General features: G+C 39.2%; 1 protein-coding gene across 1 annotated transcript in view; it reads right to left on the bottom strand.

Annotated features, from left to right (window-relative positions):
• LOC131687927 (otoferlin) overlaps positions 1–9,861 on the bottom strand; it is a 39,369-nt gene extending 29,508 nt beyond the window's left edge. Inside the window, exons 1-4 of the mRNA XM_058972024.1 lie at positions 9,742–9,861; positions 9,465–9,591; positions 8,920–9,109; positions 8,191–8,849 (exon numbers count right to left, since the gene is read on the bottom strand). Of these exons, the coding sequence (XP_058828007.1) occupies positions 8,191–8,849; positions 8,920–9,109; positions 9,465–9,591; positions 9,742–9,821 (1,056 nt within the window). The 5' untranslated portion in view covers positions 9,822–9,861. The remainder of the gene's footprint in view (positions 1–8,190; positions 8,850–8,919; positions 9,110–9,464; positions 9,592–9,741) is intronic.
• Positions 9,862–20,427: the final 10,566 nt, after the last annotated feature.

Genomic DNA, 20,427 nt, shown 5'->3' with positions numbered 1-20,427 from the left:
TGATGTTTTTTGATGTGTCGCATTCCACAATTATCATAAAAAATAAATTTTGACCTGGGAACCGTGTTCCGGAATTCCCGGAACTGGTCAGAAAGTGGCAAATCTATATTAAACCTTTATTGAATTAATTGTTTGCTATACTAAGTAGACGATTTGATAAGATTTGTTGAAATAAATTAGTGTTTCTGTTATAATAAAGCATATGCAATGTAAGCTCATGAATGGCCACTTTTGGGAACCGCTCCCAGGAACTGGCCAATTCGTATTACTAATATATGAAGTGCAATTATTATGCAAGAAGGTCAATTCTGACAAATTCTTGTCGAAAAATGTTGAATTCTAGCGTTGTTTTGAAAATATGTATGAAAAACTAAAAATGGCCAAAAGTTGGTACCCCACTGCAATCTGGATTTACTCCGGGGTCGTAGCTCCGAATACGATTTTTAACGCATTTTCGAAAATTGGAATAATTTCCGGTTCTTTTGCAAAAAACTGCATCAAAATCGATTAAACAGAAAAAAAGTTATGGCAAAAAGAACGTCGATTTTGGTGTATCGAAGAGGGCTTGGTAGTTTGAAGGTTAATGATCTAGACCCGCTAATCCCACTAATGCTGCACCCATTCTAATATGTACTACATGATTTGGGTATCATGGTGGTACAAATTTATGCGGGAATTTGCTGTGTGACAGCACTCTTCAACCGGTAACTCCGGAACCGGATGCCCGATCATCTAAAAATTCAATATCAGCTTATGGGAGCGATATACCGCTTTTGAAAGTGCCCTAATTCCGTACGCAGCGCTGACGAAGCGCTCCTGCTAAGATTCTTAGATGTTATAAAACAAAGATCTTAGCAATAAAATCACTCTAGCCTAACCGGAGCGCCAACCAGCAAATTGTTGGACCAAATAAAATAGAGCAAGAATCCCACACATATGAAGTAGGCGCGGCGAATCCCTTCGCCGAAAGTGGTATAACGAGCTAACCGCCTCGGAAAAGCCAATCAGTGCAACAACAGCACGATCAGGTGAAACAGCAGGCGCAGCTTCAACAACAGGAGTAGCCTCAACAACACTTGAGCCGCAACCGCAGCTTCAACAGAAGCAGCAAAAGCAGGAGGCAGCGTCTGGTTGAAAATAGCAAGTTTGCCTAGTGAAGCGGTAGCTACAAAAATGGTGGACGAACTGCACAACATTGTTGACAAAAGGAGTAATGTGTACAAGGACATCAAGACACCGGTCGGATTGGCCGTCAAGGAATGGATAACCTTGGAGCGGAAAGAACCGAAATGGAGCTGTCGATAGCCAAGAAGTCCATGGAAGTGGCACAATCAAAAGTGAGGGATACTTATGAGGCGAATGATAAACCCCAGGGAACGGAAGTCGTGTCCCTCTCTATGCTGAAGGGAAAGCTGAGGCGCATAACATCAAATTGAGTTATTTTTTTTTCTTCGAAACCAGGTGGAACAGTTATAGTTAAGTCAGTCCTGGTACGGGTCAGGTGGATAGTTTGGGTAATGGCTGAGCTGGTCCATGCGGACGACATGCACTCCATAGTAGAAGAAGGGATGATGGACTAGGAAGGGTATGAAAGATATGTCCGTCCATAAGTCAGTACATTGTCTGTATTATATCTGACTTTTCTTGATCTATCTTATTTTTTCTTTTTTTGAGAGTTGTCCTACTGGAGCTGTAGAGCTAGGTTCTCGGAAGGGCTCCCCGTCAGAATCACATACTACAATTTGCAGACGAGACAGCGGGCCGTGATTCTGAATGTGATATTCATTGTACGGTTCAGGTATGTGCGGGCGTAGGGACTCGCAATCGCGCGTATCATCGCGAAGAGCTCGAGCATTTGTACGTTAACGTGTTCGATCGCGTGTGCCTTTGTATGTCGCGTCTGCTAACGTGTATGTAACTGCGCGTGCATAAATTCTATATAAATGCCGTTCGCTTTCGCATATTCGCGTGTATTCTAGAATGATCGCGCGCGGACCGTGAATTTGATACTTAATTTTTCGTGTGCGGTTCAGATTCTAGAAAAAAGTGGGTTCTTACATTTCACTAGAGTTCTCAGTCATGTCGCCAAGGAACGTGTTACCTTGTGGATATGAGATTTATTTTTCGATTGGTATAACTGAATATATGAACCTAAGTTACTAGAATGGAGGATAAAGATTTCCGGACGTGACCGATTCATGATCGCGCGCATTTGCGGGTTCGCGTTTGAGACCGCGTTTGTAACTTCGTAAGTACTAAAACGTTCACGTTTTTACCGGAGTGTTGCGATCGCGAATGTAGGTGTACGTAGATGACCGCGAAGAGCTGAAGTATCGTTTGTTGACGTGTTTGTCGCCTGTGCTTGTGTGTATGTGCCACGCGGACCGTCATTCTGATATTTAGTTTTCGGTGTACGGATCACATTCTGACAGGGAGTGAGTTACTCCATATCACTAGATTTCCCGGTCATGTCGCCATGGACCGTGTCGTCCAGTGTATATGAGAGCTTTCTTTTTAATTGATTCAATTGAAGGCAAGATCCTAGACTTCTGGAATCGAGGATAGAGACTTCCGGACGTGAACGATTCATGATCGCGCGAGTGCGGGGGACTGTAGGTTCACGCTTGAGACTGCGTTTGAGTGATTACAAGTACTGAGGCGTTCATATTATCACCGGGATGTTATAATGTCTGGAAGAGCGATAGGTTGCGTGGATGGTCGCGAAGGGCTCAAGAATGTTTATATTTGTTTGTCGCCTGTATGTGACTTTGTGTGTGTACATTCGATTTTTATGTAGTTTAGTGGATATGTGCATTATATTTTTGATTGGACCACCTGGACTTATGCTACTAGGGCCGAGAATAAGGGATTCCGGACGAAACCGATTCATGATCGCGTGAACACGGGCATTTGGAGGTTCACTCTCGAGACCGGGATTGTTAATTTATAAGTGCCAAACCATTCACTTAGTCACCGGGGTGTTAAAATTTTTACGAGATCGTGGATGTTATTGTGCGTGGATGATCACGAAGGACTCGAGCGTTTGTATGTGGACTTTTTTGTCGCGTGTGCTAGTATGTATGTAACTTCGCGTGGACACATTATTTTTATAAGCGTGTGGCCATTCGCATGTTCGCGTATTCTTCAATGATCGCGCTTGGACGTCTTGTCTAATTTTTATTTCTATTGGACCAACTAAAGGCATGAATTTGGGCTGCTAGGATCAAGGGCGGAGACTTCCGGACGTGACCGATTCATGATTGCGCGAGCTTAGGTTCTTAGGTTCAAACGTTCACCTAATCAATCGGGGTGTTTGAATATTGGCGAGATTGCGGGCGTTCGTATTTGTGACCAGGTTTGTGTTATCGCGTAGGCCACGTTTGTACGTTTGGAGTGAGAGATTGTTAGTGTATATGAGAGAATAAACGGTTTGTGTTAGTGAGTGTTAGCTTGGATCTAATTGTAAATATAGCAACAAAAGAAAGGTGCCTGCAGAGAGAATTGGGCCCTAAACCCACATTGTATATTATTTGACCATGGCAGTGGATAATAAAGGTCGCCTAGTTAAGTACTAAAATTGATCACAATGTAGCTTAACTAAAAAGAAAATAATCGTATCCCAAGTTTCTGTGATATAATCACTGTAATACTGCTTTGGTGGAAAAGCCCCCGGACCACATCAAGGTACAGTATCATGCCGAGGGATAACATCAAATTAAGTTATACCACAATATTCCTTTAAATGGTCGCAGTGGATGATCAAGGCTCTACAGCTTATAAAAAAATGCTGAAGAGACCAGGAGCTTCACCAGGTGACGTGAGACCAGGAGGTTTCGATAAACACCAGGAGACTCCCGGCAAAGGTGAACGTGTAGCGAACGAAGCAGCGCCTAAGGTGGGTAAAAACACCAAATGGGAAGTCGTCGGCAGCACAACGGAAGGCGAACAATAAGGATAGGTTCGAAAAACGAAAGCTCTTCAAGGGACGAAACAAAGGTGAAGGTCAAAGCTAACGATGTCTCGAACGAGAAGATACTGCGCGCAATGCGGATGAACTCGGTACTCAGGAGCTGGGCTCAAATCCTGGAAATGAAAAAAGAACCGAAGTCAAACAGCTCGGCTTATGAAGAGCTCCTCGTAAAAGCCATGGGCAAAACAAAGGAAATGTGAGCTTTGTGACTGGAGGCATCCATCCAATGTGCGGACGTAGATGAAATATCGTCGGAAGAAAAGCTAAAAGAAGCTTTGAAAGAACAGTTCGAGCGTGGAGAGGTGCAGATGACGATCTGAATGAGAAAGGGACCTTTCGACACGCAAGTGGCTTCAGTTAGGCTTCCAGTCGAAGCAGCAAACAAGGCACTAAAATCGGGAAGATCAAAGTTGGCTGCTCGGTATGTCCACTGAGTGTATCTCAACAACCAGAAGTGTGCTTCAAGTGTCAATAGTTCGGTCATTTTGGAGTCATACAGTATCCCGGCCAGCGATGGAAACTGGATATCAGATAACGCAAAATCAGAGGCGATTGGGATGACGGAAAAATATCCATTTCAGGAAGTGATTTATCGCGCAGATAAAGGCTTTGTAATCGCTAAAATCAATGGGGTCTGCTTCTGCAGCTGCTGCGCACCTCCGCACAATCCATCGATTCCCAGAAATGCTCCATAAGATGACAGAAGAGCTTATCAATCGGAAACCATTCGTTATAGCCGCCGATTTCAACGCTAGAATGGTGCAGCCGCTTCACCAACTCAAAGGGAAATAGTCTAGCTGAACAAAGATGTTGCCAACGATAGCAAAACCAACACCTACCGCCGGGAAGGTCGAGAATCAGTTATTGACGTTACCTTCTGCAGCCTCGGGCGATCCGATACACTATCAGAGGCAATAGACAGTCAAATCAAATGAGCGGCGGTGGAAAACAACGAAGTTCGACAAGATAGTTGAAGCGTTGAGATGTGAGTTCAGTCACCTATACTTTAGTGCAGAAAACAACATTAGCAAGAGCATGCGATACAACCAACTACAGTGGCACTTTCCTGTACAAAGTTGTAACAAAATTATAAAAATTGGCTAAAATTTGGATTTTTAACTAATTTTGGGTCATTATCAGCTTTGAGATTCCATAATTCGAATTTCGACTATTTTTATGTAAATCCGCTTAAATGCGCTGGTCGTTAAAGGGTTAATATACACGTTAATAATAGTAGCAAGTCACATCGGATAGCAGAAATGGTTGACAAAACTAGTAAAAGTAGAGCGTAAGACGTGTAATGATAAATTAGTGATATGATATTCAATTCCTCAACTGTTTCTTTCTTAATACAAAAAAAAACTTTTATGATTTCTGCATGAAAAACTCAGATCTATTGTTTAACACATTCATTCTCCTTTCCAAACTACTCCAATCGACAATGTAGTTCTTGAGATGTCGCCATTTGAAGTTCGGAGGTACAAACAATTCTTATGAAATGAATTGAACATAAATCTTCGACATCACTTGCTTTGGCATGTTAAAAATTCATTTTTCATCCGATTACCGAAAAATTTTGAGGTAGTTTTATTCAAATTAAGAGCAAAATACAATAAATATTTGCAAAAAAGGCATTGATTTTTGGGGAGTTGTCACAAGTCGTGCCACTGTGCCACGTCAAGATAGGGTAAACCAATATATAGTCGCCACCCAGCCATCTGGTGGAAGTCGGCGATTGCTGACCTACGGGCATGTTGTCACCGATCCCGGAGGAAAATGCAGACAGTCCACGATGTCGTTGAAAGAGAAGCTCTAAGACCAGCGTATAAGACGGCCAGAGCCACACTTAACGAGTAAATCAAGATCAGCAAGAAATTCTGCCTAGGCTCAGTATGGCTACAAAGAAGAAGCTCTGCTAAATAACGAGGAGCTGAGAATGGGGGTAAAAACTTTGAGAACTAGAAAGGTCCCTGGACCAGACGGCATCTTCAACGTGGTTTTGCAAACAGGAATCCCAACGAACCCGGATATGACTGCGTAGCATCTGGACATCTGGAAGTGACAAAAGCTGGTGTTGTTGCTGAAACCAGGTAAACCGGGGAGAGGAGTATGGCCAATACAATATGTAGTTCGGTTTCCGGAAAGGTAGATCCGATGTGCGCGCGACGACTTGGTGCTCCTGGTGATCGCCGAATCACTAGCGGAAGTAGAAGTACTCGCCACGGAGGTGATAGATGCTGTGGAAGACTGGATGAGTGAGAAGAACCTTCCCTAGCTAACCACAAAACCGAGATAGTTTTGACAAGCAACTGAAAGGCAGTTCACCAGGCGAGAATTGCGGTCGGATAGTGTATTATCGACTCAAAGTGGGAAGTTAGACAACTTATAGTTATGATAGACGATCGGCAAAGTTTTAATAGTCGCATCGACCACGCATGCGGTAGGTTATAAAAGTAATCTCGGAACTATCGCGAATCATGTCTAACAATTCGGCGTTCAACAGCAGGTGCTCAGATACGCAGAACCTGCATGGATGACGGCACTGCGGACGATGCGGAATAGATCTCGGCTTAACAACACGTTCAGGCTGATGGTCATGCGGGTGTCTAGCGCGTATTGAACTATCGCATCATAGGCAGCCTACGCGATAGATTGAACGATTCCCATCAAGCTTCCACTCGAAGGAGATAGCGAGTGTTATAAGGATCGCGGCAAGAGAGGGGTCCACAAATAAGCCCAAGCTGATACCTTAAGCAAGTAGCAAGATCAGTAAGATAACGCTGTAATTGGTCGATGAGCTCATCGATTAATTCCATGCTTGTCGGTGTGGGTGAACGGAGCGCACGGTGAAGTGAACTTCAATATGCCGCAGTTCTTGTCTGGTCATGGCTGTTTCAAGAAGTATTTGAACAGCTTTAGCCACACAAGATGGCTGTTCTGCATCACGTGCGGTTATACTGAGAAAACGCGTCAGATTGTCAACATAAACAATATTGTCCAAATAATGTGTACGGACGAAGAAAAATGGGACGCGGTAAACAGAACAGTCGTTCAGATTATGTCAGCATTGCAACCAAGATGGCGATGTGAACAAAGAAACTAGCAACATAGCAGTACAGGGCTTCGGGTCATTCGAACCGGAAGTCACACTGCAACCGGAATCTTCGGGCCGACCTTAGTACTCGACAAATCAGCTTGCCGAAGGGAGATAAAGGAGACTAGCGGGTGAGACCGGAGTAGGCTAGATCTACCCCCGGGGACCAAACTGAGCGCACGGATTGATGATAGGTCATCGGGGCACCTGAGAACCGGAAGACATCCTCCATCTGAAATCGCAGGACTGACCTCGGCACCTATCCGACCAGCATCAAGATAACGATTTCGAGAAAATGGTCGAGGTCGAAAAATTTCTTCGTCGGAGTAGGCTAGGCCCATAGATCGTGAAATGGCACCGTCAAATGGAAGTCATCCTCCACCCAGAATCGCAGGAATGACCTCGATATTCTCCAGGATAGCATCGGTTTAGGAAGATCTTCCACTGCTGTGGAGCTCTTCGTTGGACTAGGAAAAATTTACCGTCGAGGATTATTCCGAGTAGTGCGTAACAAATCGCCGGCTTGAATCATCGAGGCACTAGTGAATCGGAGACAATCCTACACACGGCATCGCTGAACAGACCTCTATTTTTCCCAAATTTTCGAGATTCAAGGTCGTCTGATGTAAATAACAAATGTCAGCTAGTGTTCTAAGACTCAAGTATGGTGATGTTGCACGACTTACTTTTTTTCGTGCGCAATGTTTTTGAAAAAAAATGAGAAAAACTTTCGACATATTCAATTGAATAGTGTTATCAATGTGTTTTTAAGTGTTATAAATATGTTATTTCTGTTATTTCATTGTAAGAAGGTAAATAATGTTACACTCTCAATTCGGCTCGTCAATTTTCCAAAAGCTGTGTGATCAGCAAATTTAGAAACTGATCTAAGTATAGTGAAATTTGTTTGCTGGTTTTCGGTGAAATACTTTCCGAGTCTCAACTATCAAATGTCACTTTTACTGAGATATCAGAAAAAATTGTTTACTGAGATATCAGATGTTGAGATTTCGGCAAAGGATGCGAAAAAAGCTGAGATTCGGCAGAGAAAATTAGGCATGTAGAGTAACGGCGTGGGTCATTGTCAATTGTGGTTTTCTCTATTGAATCCTCATACTGTACTTACAATTTGTTCAGTAACATGCAGCACCCACTTGTGATCCCAGTCTGTAGATCTTTTGTCTGATTTTGTATAAATTATTTTTGCAGATTTCTTCAGATTTTCATCAATATCAATTAGCAATGCAGCGGTTGCAGTTTTTAGGACATCTGAATTGTCTGTGCCGCAATCCATTCGAAAAAGATCATATTTCGCTAGTAAATCCTTGCAGAGTATCCATGCGTGGTGCAGACCCATCATAGTCTGAAGCTTCCAGCGAAAATCGGGACATTGGTATTTGACTGTTAGAACTGGCCGCTGGTGTTGGACTAGTTCGTTGAAACTGGCAAGGTGAACTTTCGATAGGGGCAGTTCATCCATTGTTAGCTCTGCAGTGTTAGAGTCCTTGCCTATACAACTTAAAGTGATTTTGATCTTCGTCGGTTTAGATGCATCGAAAACTAATACATTCAGGATAACTAATTTCATTAGAAAACATTCCTCCGTCCAATATGCAGCAGTGTCCAGCGAGGTCGAGATCGAAGTCGAGTGACACTTCCGTGGCGAATCTGATCGATTGTGGAGGATTTCAGTGGATATGGAAAGCAACACACGGCCTGTATACTTTGAGTTTTGATGGCCATGGTAGAAGTATAAATAGGATGGACCAAACGTTGGAAGTGTGTCTGTTAATTTGAAAATAGAATTTAGGTTTTAATTAAAATAATTTCTCGTAGGTTTAGTTTTTCATCATACAAACGCTGTCAATCTGTTTCGATAGCTTGAAAAATGGTAGTTCTACGAAGGCTAGGCTTCGTCTGTGACAACACTCGCTGATAACAATATCGAAAACAAACATTTGCGACAGTGAGGGAAATGTGCCAACAAAAGCCAGCTTTTCATTCCATTCGTTGGTTGTGCTGTTTTGTGCCGTTTTAGTTCTGGCCTGCAATGTGGTAGAAATTAATTAACCTGAGCCCACGATCAATGGAAATATTTTTAGTTGAGATAGATGATTTAGAGATGAAAAAATAGAATGAGGGTCTTAAATGTCAAACAGAATGTTACGTCACTAAAGTTTAACGAAACAGAAAAGAACCACATGGTTTGGCAACGAATTCATTATTCATTAAAACACATATAGCTGTATACTCTAATCGGTTCAGAATTTGTATAAGTATAGATTTATTATAATGCAACCCACGTATATTTTAAAGAAAATTGGATTGGAATAGTTGTCATATCTGTTGTAAATCGCGATCCTGGTTCGAAAGAATGTAATGCTCAAAAAATCATCTTACCACAATTCCACCAAAAGAAACTTGAACAGCGTAGTCGGATTTTAGCTTGAAATCACCTCGGAATATACTGATGGAATACTTAACTCGCTGCAAACTCTGATGATCCGTTAGTGGAGCTAGGAGATTACTGTGGAAACAAACGAGTTTGGTGAAATTAAGAAAAAGTTTCGACACTCCATTCAAGAAGCATGAACACATCGAAGTAGGAAAATTAAAGGAACAATTCTGTTACGTAACCTTCTGGTCGAATACTAGGCACTTTCTAACAAAAACTTACTCTTCGATTATATCACTATCCGCCGTCGGGAATTCCATCGGGATCGACCGTTGGTGACATGATACTATCGAGAGATCCATTTGAAGGAAGCCGACATTTCCATTGCTGGATGGTACTGCTGACGGGTTTTCCAGGATAACCCATTTATGCAGGAATGCGTGGGCTAATGGAAGAATACTTATACTAGCAAAACTTCTCTGTAAACCTTTCATGCAACTTACAAGGGCTATTCCAAATCGTCTTCAAATCTATGGAAAATTCTCCGATGCATCGATTTTTCTTTGAGCAGCAGGTTCGCTGGAACAGTGCTACACTCAAATTTTTCCTCAATAACTCGTCCCAGGATATAACAATCTCAAAAGTAAAGTACTGGAAAAATAAATGAGAACAAGTGACATAATAATTAAAATAATATCAATAAGGTAATACCTCATTAAAATATGGGCAATCTGAATTGCGAAACGTACGCGTGCGACGATGCTCTCCGTTGAACGACACAAGCACAAAAGTGTCCTCATTTAAAACCGTTAAATGACGAGCTTTGTGAATTGTGATGCAAATAAGGAAGGACTGTTGTACACTTTCGAAGCAAAATGGTATTGCTGATAACATTCTGTGGACATTTTCTTTCGTTTAGAAGGATGACGTCTATAAATCAGCAGGTGAAAATTATTTTAAGCAGTCTACTAGATTGATCCCCATAGGTAAGTAGCAGAGAGTGAATTTACTGGGAAAAATAAAATGGGATGATGATCGAAAGATGGATAGCAAATTATGTGAAGAGTTCAAGAGGTAACGTAAAACCGATTGAGTAATTAAGTGGGAGGGGAGGGTGAGGTTTTCACAGTGAAAAAAAAGTTCTTTAAATATTTTAGACGATTTAAAGAATGATTGTAATCTGTAAAATTTAGCTTAAATTATTTATACAGTGTGTTAAGTGTGACAGCATGGAGCTGCTACAACCTCAATTTGAAATTTGCAAAAGAATATCATGAACATTTTAGATTATTTTTATTAAGAGTAAAAGTAGCCGAAAATGCGAAGTTAAACGTAAAAGGAAAATTAAAAAATTTCAAAGAAATCTTTTATTGAACATGGGTGTCTTCAATAAACAATCGAAAGATATAAAATGGATAGCACTAGATTCCAACAAAAAGTTTGGTATGGATCTTGTTTTCAGTAGTAAATAGAAACTAACAACCAAAATCAATGCTAGGGTCCACAAATGATCTTATAGACATACTAATCAGCTCTGTGATATTCAAAATATTATGTTCTCACTGCTACGAAATTGAACATGCCTTTTTTTTTAATAAATGCGACCTAAGTACTGAAAATATATAGATTCAACGACAAACAACGATCAATTAAGATCAAAGTAACGGATCATCATGGCTTTTCAAAACATGCAAAACACGATTAACTCTACGCATCTAGGTACACTACCAGTCAAAAGTTTAAGCTCACTCTACAATGTTAATGTAATATTCTAAAAGCTATAGTTTTATTCATTTATTGTTGTTAATTATTATTATTTATAATTATTTTTCGATCCATTTCTCTACGATAGACACATAGAATATGTAGTTTTTTTCACTTTTCAATAATGAGATGATAATATTCGAATTAGGTCAATTCGCATAGATATTTTTTCGACAGTTACGATTTTAAATATAAAAATGTTTCTACTTACCTTTTAAAAAAGAAAATAAAAAAAACAATTAGGAATATAATTTTTGGAGTGTGCTCTCGTAGCACTAAGATGTTACACGTATTATGTACTCGACGCATCAAAAGAATTCAACCTGTCCTAACAAGATTGTTTGTGATCTACGCGTCACCCAAAGGCGTCAAACCCCCTCCCCCCCAACACTTTGATCAGTAACGTGTAGCAACATGATATAGTGAAGACGCACATGCTTGACAAAGTCTACTAAGAAATCCACTTAATTATGTAAAATTTAAAAAAAGCAAGTGAACTTAAACTTTTGGCTGGTAGTGCACCTTCAGAAGATTACTTGTATATACACTCCTGCACCAAAAAACTCACCTTCGGAATCCAATAGTTGTGGACACATACAAACCACCACCAGGAATGTAAAACAAGCATGCTTAAAAGTTGTGCGATAACCTTCAAAGCATTTTCATCCTGCTATGGAAGGAGACAAAGTCTACGTAGACTTTTATTTTTTTTTTATTTGCAGGAAATGTGAATTTAGCAAGAAGCCATTATAATGTTCAATTAAAAATTAGCGTTCAGATTTATTTCAAGCTTTTTGAATATTAAAGAATGGTTTTTCACATTGGTTTTAGTCTATAATTGATCAAATCAATTAATACCGATTCAAGGTGCTTTCCAACGTTTGTGTAGCGGAATACTTCTTTTCAAGGTTAGTCACTCAAATATATGTAAAAAGATATATTGCTATAACTAGCTTAAATTTTGGCCGAAGTGCGACCTACACCAATAATGCAGAATTGCTAAACACTTTTTGAGCCTTACTGGTGCATTCAAAATTGTTAAATTATAAGAAACAATTACAAATTAATACTGTCAATGTGTACTATCATCTAAAGAGCGAACACGAAATTATTGCGACACATTCAACAGGGCATAACTTTTTTACCATTGGGTAAAAATCAACCAAATTTTGCACACTTTCTCATTGATGTGTATTGTTTACATGCTTTCAAACTCGAAGTCGTGTTTTTCGATTCAACGAAAATGGAGGTGAACCAACGCGAGTCGAGAGAACAAATTCTTTCCAAACACCTGGAATTTCCTGACCTGTCGCACCGGCAGTTGGGAAAAATGTTGAACATTCACCATTCAACCGTCTCCAGAGTGTTGAAGCGGTTCCAGGAGCGGTTGACGTTGGACAACGGCAAAGGAGCTGGAAGAAAACCGGGACCGGAGAACAAAAAGACGGAGGTAAAGGTGAAGCGGATGATTAAAGCAAATCCCAACGTGATTTGGCTAAAAAGATCGGCATGTTGCAGAGCTACGTCCAGAATGCAAAGAAGAGAGCTGGATTATATACATACAAGGTACAGAACTTCCCAAACCGCGATGAGCGGCAACAATCGACGGCTAAAACTCTGGCACGAGAAAATGCTGACAAAATATGGCTGCTGTATGATGGATGACGAAACGTATATAAAAGCCGATTTTAACCAAATTCCGGGGTTGGAGTTTTTCAACGGCAAGAGCAAGTTCTATGTGGACAACATATTTAAGAAGAAGAAAATGTCGAAGTTCGCCTCCAAATATCTCATTTGGCAGGCCATTTGCTCTTGCGGACTGAGGAGTGAGCCTTTCGTGACAAAGGGCACAGTAAATGGCGAGATCTACAAATCTGAGTGCCTCGAGAAGCGTCTTTTGCCGTTCTTGCAGCAGCACGACGAAGCTATTTTGGCCAGATTTGGCATCATGCCACTATTATAAAAGTGTTCTTGAGTGGTATGAGGCCAATTCTGTCCATTTTGTTCCAAAGGACATGAATCCACCAAACTGTCCGGAGCTGCGCCCGGTGGAGCAGTACTGGGCAATGATGAAGCGGGAACTTCGGAAGAGCAAGAAGACAGTTAAAGACGAGAAGGACATGTTAAGAAAATGGAAAAACACTGAGAAACTGGTACCGGATGACACTGTAAAGACTTTGATGGAGGGCATCAAGCGAAAATGCGTTCAATTTTACACTCAAGGCTCCATCGATTAACTTTTCTTTTGATTTTTGAAGTAAATATATGTATAAAACTACCCTAAAATTTTGGTTTGATTTTAAAGATTATAAGAAAATTGGCATGACATTTTCGGTGTCGCAATAATTTCGTGTTCGCCCTTTAAAATGCTACAAAAGATCTTATAGACATACTAATCATTTCTGTGATATTCAAAATATCATGTTCTCACTACTACGAAATTGAACACGCCTTTTCTAATAAATACGACCTAAGTACTGAAAATATATAGATTCAACGACAAACAACGATCAATTAAGATCAAAGTAACGGATCATCATGGCTTTTCTAAACATTACCCGCATGCAAAACACGATTAACTCTACGCATCTAGGTACACTAACAGTTTAAGTTCACCCAACAATGTTAATTTAATATTCAAAAAGCTATGGTTTTCTTCATTTATTGTTATTAATTATTATTATTTATAATTATTTTTCGATCCATTTCTCTACGATAGACATATAAAATATGCAGTTTTTTTCACTTTTCAATCATGAGATAATAATCTTAGAATTAGGTCAATTTGAATAGATATTTTTTCGACAGTTACGATATTCAATATAAAAATATTTCTACTTACCTTTTAATAAAGAAAAATATAAAAAACAATTTGGAATATAATTTTTGGAGTGAGCTCTCGTAGCACTAAGATGTTACACGTGTTATGTACTCGACTTGATGCATCGATTACAACCTGTCATAACAAGATTGTTTGTGATCATCCAAAGGCGTCAAAATCCCTCCTACTCTCGGAGTAGCTTGTAGCTACATGATATAGTAAAGACGTACATGCTTGACAAAGTCTACTGAGAAACCCACTCAATAATGTAAAATTCAAAAAAAAAACAAGTGAACTTAAACTTTAGACTGGTAGTGTACCTTCAGAAGATTATTGAACTGAACTAACCTTCGGAATCCTATAGTTGTGGAAACATACAAACCACTACCAGAAATGTAAAACAAGCAAGATTACAAGTTTTGTGACAACCTTCAAGGTATTTTCACCATGCTATGGAAGGAGACAAACAACTGATAACTTTTTACCAACGAAACTTCTCCATTTTATCCGAAAAAAAGGTCTTCGTACAATATTGTCACCACTTACGGTATATTGAGTCACCCCTCATAAAATGAGGATTCCAACTCATAAAATAGCGGATTTTTTCGAAAAAATAGCAGTTCCGCCATTTTATGAGTAAAAAACCCCATTAATTAAAAAATTATCTTAAAAACTCAACGTAGGAGTTAGCTATTTTTAACATAGAATGTATATGCAATGTTTGAAATAAATCGGTTAAGTAGTTTTTGAATGGCAGTTAACACCGCAAATAGTGTTTTTACTAGAGACGTTCCACAAAAAGCTTCGTCGCGGAATCGTTAGTCGATATTTTTGCATAGAAAAATTACAGAATGTTATTGAAGTGATGCAGTATAATAAACAGAAGTTTCAATCAATTCGCTTCTCCCAAATTTCTAAAAAATCGCACAGAAGAAGTTTTTTCTCGTTGAAACCCCTACCCTCCCTTAATAACTTTTGAAGGGTTTGATGAGAATCCGGCCGACCGCAAAATATGACCATTCTAACGAAATTTTACAGTTGTGTTCGATTTATGAATCTCCATGATTTTCTCTGGCTATTGCAATATTTTTATACAAGAGCTATTTTTCAGAAGGGCGTGGACGATTCTATGGCATTAATAGCCAAAATTTGTTGGTCGATTACTCTGTTTTATACAACTAAACTATTTGAGAACGAGTTACAGGGAATGAATATATGCACTGAAAAAAATGTGTCATTTACATTTTTCACAAAAACAAAAATCTAAACAGAAAAGAAACATTTTGAATGTGCTTGCATGGTGGAGAACTTACCGATGAATAAGTTTTTCCTATATTTACTTTATACAAAACTGTAATTTTATTACGGACTATAATTTCAAGTATCATTTTAAATAAAAAGCTTCCAAAATGCGATAGTTTTCGAGATATTTGGAATTTTGCTCCAACAAAACAATCAATTCGTGTAATTATGCCCTTTTTAAAAGTTGTTCGCGTTACCCCATCATAAACCATCAAGAATCTATTGTTTATCGTTTTGAAGACGTAAAAGAAACTTTTTCAGTGTATTTGGATCATGGAGAAGCTTTCAATAAAAAAGTTTTCCCTACTAAAACTTCTGACATATTCTGTTTTTCGAAAGACGCATAACATTTCCAGTACCTTTCCCTTTTGACATAACCGCGATATTGTAAACCATTTGAAAGCTATATCGTAGCTATCTTATGATAAGCGCCATTTTGCACATTTCGAGAAAAACGATTTATGAAGTTTGAGATTGAATATGTTGAAACTTATAAATGATACAAACAATTCAAAGAAGACAATTGATGCTTCTATCTATTCTGTATTAGTCTCTCAAATATTGCGAAGATCAGTTGACTATGTTGCGAGCAAGATGCTTAGAGTTCTAAGATGATTCGTCTTTGGCAGTAAATAGGTGAGGAGTGAGGTAAGCTTGCAGCATACTGCGGGGAAGAAAAATGACAGCGAACAACTTTGCTTACCTACTGAAATTCAAGCAAACATATGGAGAGAACTAGTAAACAATGTTGGTAGCTGTCGTTTCTAAAACTAACATGGCTGATCGGCATTTTTGAGGATCGTATCACCTGAGAATAAAAACATCTTGGTTGCGAGTTTTTACTATAAATGTAAACAAAAGTCGCATTCACACGTGTCATAGGTGTGTATTGATGACAAAAGTTGTATGGCGTGTCATAAATCATCAATCATTAACTTTTTTTTCCTATCTTTGGCTTCATTTGGTCCATAAACAATCGCTGAAATGCATTTTGAACGAAATGAGTCAGAGAATCTACAAAAAATAATTATTTTTGGTTACTTGCATTACGAAATCATTACTTTCAACTCAACCAGGAATACAAACAGCAAAGCAGACGCGCCTTTTTAGACACCAGCAAACGTCGAGCGTCAACAGAAATCCAAGCCCAAGTCGTTCTGGAAGTATGTTAACGAGCAGCGAAAAGAATCAGGTTTACCATCTTGTATGTCGTTTAATGGAGTTTTAGGCACCGACACTAAGGAAATTTGCCAACTGTTCTCCGAGAAGCTTTAGTACGTGGTGTGATCTAAATAGATTTTAAACCCGATCAAATGCTCAATCGTTACGTTCCCGCGGAAACCCCATCCGACTCAGTTTAACTACAATTTCTTCGGCTCGAGCATTCCAAGACACTCTCACATCAAGGATCTTGGGGTCATCATGGATTCGGCACTAACATCACGACAGCTTGGGTTCATCTTCCGAATAGCGAAAAACTTCAGGGACGTATACTGTCTTAAATCGCTTTACTGCGCGTTGGCCCGCTCAATGTTAGAATATTGTTCTGCTGTTTGGAATCCGTACTACCAGAACGGGATTGACAGAATCGAGGCTGTCCAACGCCGGGGCATACGCTTCGCCCTTCGACATCTCCCATGGCGACACAAATTTCAGCTGCCGAGCTATGAAAACCGTTGCCAGCTATTACACCTCGATACACTCAGCATTCGGAGGGACTACTCTCGAGCCTTGTTCGTCTCGGACTTACTCTCTGTCATAGTGGATGGCCCTGCAATCCTCGGACGTCTGGATCTTCAAGTCCGCGTTCGAGCTCTACGTAATAACTCTCTTCTGCGAGTTCTGTTCAGGAGAACCAACTATGGTTGCCAGAGCGCTGTTACCGGATTCCAGCGAATTTTTAACAGTGTGGCGACAAAAGCGATAAAAGCGAAAATATTGGCAATTTCAAATGTAATTAGTTTAAGCAACCACCATTGGGGCCAAGCCCCAAGTAACAATATTGGTTATATTGTAGTTTTATAGCGTTTGATAAAACTAATCTTTAAAACCACCCATGCCTACCCCATGGTTTTAACATCTTCTTACGAGCTGCTATAATCCCATATTATGACAAGTTGGCCCAGTTGTATGGTAATCAGTACAACATGATATGCGAGCTATTTTAGGAGTAAACGTTTTGTTATAGTTTTATCTAACCTTTAAAACGCCATTTTATATCTTCAACATAAAACCCTCTCCTGGCCCAACAGTTTAGAGAACCTTTATTTGTGCGCTATAAAATCATAATAAAACTACCTACAGCTTAAATGAAACATTCCTAAAAGCTTCTTATGCTTACTATGTTATAACTTTCAGTTTTAACCAGAATTTTCTCCACGGGTTAATGTAATCAATAAAATTTATCTAGGTTTTATTCAACAACAGTGCTAAATTTCCATGATCAAATTAAATGTCAGATTGTTAGTTATGTCTGATTCCCCAAAATCAAATAACCAAGTGCTTTATAGATATTTATGTTCCATATATGCTTGTTTGAAGGTATGCCATTTAATTTTTATGGTGAAATATCACGAAAAAGTAGCTCAAAATAATTGCGCCCCATGAATTCGGCTGAAAATGAATATTTTGTGAAAAAATTTCGATGAAAATTAAAATTACACGTAATTCAATTCTTATTAGAAATTCTTTGATTGGTTGAAAAGTGAACTTATTTATTCATAAAATGTCTCGAAACGTTGAACACCATCGCTCAATCGAACGAAAAAGTACATATTTGTGAAATTTTTCCTAGCGTCTTGTCATTTTCAATTCTAGACGACATATTTTTTCAATAAAACTCACTACACTCCAAAATTACTTCCATAGGACACGAGTTTCTGAGTTGGTAATAACGAAGAAAATTATATAACTATTAGGTTTGTCATAGCACTTCCAGGTCAATGTTGAGATCGAGAAATTATATGTTGGGATCAATCACTGCTTGCTTGCAAGCCGAAGTAAACAGAAGCGAGTTCTTGGCTTCTGTTGACTCTAGAGAAGCTTCTAAAACGTGGATTGCAAAACAGTTTGACTGTGACAGCTGCAAAAGCAAAATCTCATGCCGTGCTGTCAAACCGTATGAACTGACAGTGGTTGGGGTTGCAGTCTGACTCAGTTTGGAGGTCAAGCAAAAACGGCATCTGTATGTGTGAGAAAATCCCGCAGAACTATATCACAAACAAGGGCATTAGTTTGTGCACGCTGACAAAGTCGACATAACTTTGACTTTTACTGTTTACCAACACTGCCATTTAGCTATGAAGCAATGTTGGTAAACACGGCTCACAGTAAAAGTCAAATTGATGTCGACTTTGTCAGCGTGCACAGCCTAATAGTATTTTAATAGGAACCACCTGAAATGAAGTCGGTTCTATCAAGCAGCGGCTACCATACCCTGTCACAGATGACATCTTTGTGTTGTCAGCATCACTGCCATGGAAACCAAAACAACCAATCACCAAAGAGAATAGTGAAAGAGACGAAGAGTGAAAATCAGTCAAAACGGCAACACTCCCTTTATGATGATTTCAACACTAGAATTTTGGCAACCGCTTCTACAGGCAGCACTTTAAATGACTCCTATTATATTTTGAAAACAAACCGTATGTCGATCGATGGATTTGTTTATCAAACGATGTGCATTTCGAAACAAAGAGATGAAATAATTCTAAAGCTTATTTTTACTCATACATATACTCTAGAATGCACCTTACAATCACGATTGAACTAAATTCTGACGAAAATTCAAATTTCTTTTTTGATAGAAGTACAATACTTATCTCCTCCAACTCAGGCATGAGTAATGTTTATTTACATTGCACGATTGGTCTGCTCAATAAGGTATTTTTGGCTTCACACTATTCGTCTCTTTCCCTATTCTCTTTGCCAATCACAAATTTCGATTAACCATCATTAAGTGTCGATTTCTGTTATCGTATGCTATCCAATAAACCTAGCAAAATACAAAACGTTATTCACAATGCTTGAAGATTATCTCAAGTGTTGAAAACCATTTTGTTTGAGATTTACACTTCTGATTTGCGCTTTTTGTCTGAATCTATGCTCGTTGGTTTTGAGTAAATTTTGCTATATGCAATGATAAACCGCAATCTCAATAGACACCATAAAATTTAACCTCAACAATCGTATAAAGCAACTACTCTTGAATATATTCCGAAAAATGTATTTGATTCTAAAGACAAACGCTGAGCCTTGTACAACATTTGTCTGTTTTATTCACTTGCGCTATTTAATCCAACAAATTTCTAGGTATATCCACTAAATAGGTAATTTTGTATTTTATCATATATCAAAATGAAACATATTATATAATCGGTTTTATTATTTCGCTTCTCAAGTTTGACAACCGCATCAGTAAATAAAAAAGCCTAAGCCCACCTATATGCATCATCTTGGTAATTACCACAGAAAATAAAACAAACTACCGTTGACAGGCAGCCAGTTGAGCTAAATTTAAAATCAAGTAAATATTGTATTTAATACAGTGTTAGATCTGTATTTACAAATATTTATTTTCTAGGATGCCGTTTAAAGTACTGCAAACCATTGAGGATGGAGAGCAGTGCCTCAGTATCGTTCCTTCCGGCTGGGAAAAAAGTGGAATCCTCTGGTGGCCAAAGACTACGAGTGCAGCAAAATTGATGCGAGACGAGAATTCTCTTCCTGCCTCTAACTGGCAACGGATTCAGTGCGTCGTGAAGCGCCAGTACCGCACACTGACGGAAGCAGAAACTGAGCTCCAAAAGATGGAGGCACTCTCTGATACCGAAGCAGATGAACGGTCAATTGCTCCTCTTATTATTCCTGCGAAGAAACCCCGTAAAGATTTCACTCCAAATTCGAGTGCAAAAACACATACGCCGAAAAATTTTAACGAGTTTATACCTGCAGAGCATGATCTTCAGAGTGTGACACTACAGACACCGGTACAGGAACAGGAAGAAACCACGGTGAATACAATACACGGAAAACTATTTGATTTTCTCATTAAATCATAACCTCATTTTCATTTCAGGGTA

Source organism: Topomyia yanbarensis, chromosome 3, assembly GCF_030247195.1.
Source record: "Topomyia yanbarensis strain Yona2022 chromosome 3, ASM3024719v1, whole genome shotgun sequence".
Lineage (NCBI taxonomy): Eukaryota > Metazoa > Arthropoda > Insecta > Diptera > Culicidae > Topomyia > Topomyia yanbarensis.
This window is presented reverse-complemented; position numbering and strand designations above follow the sequence as displayed.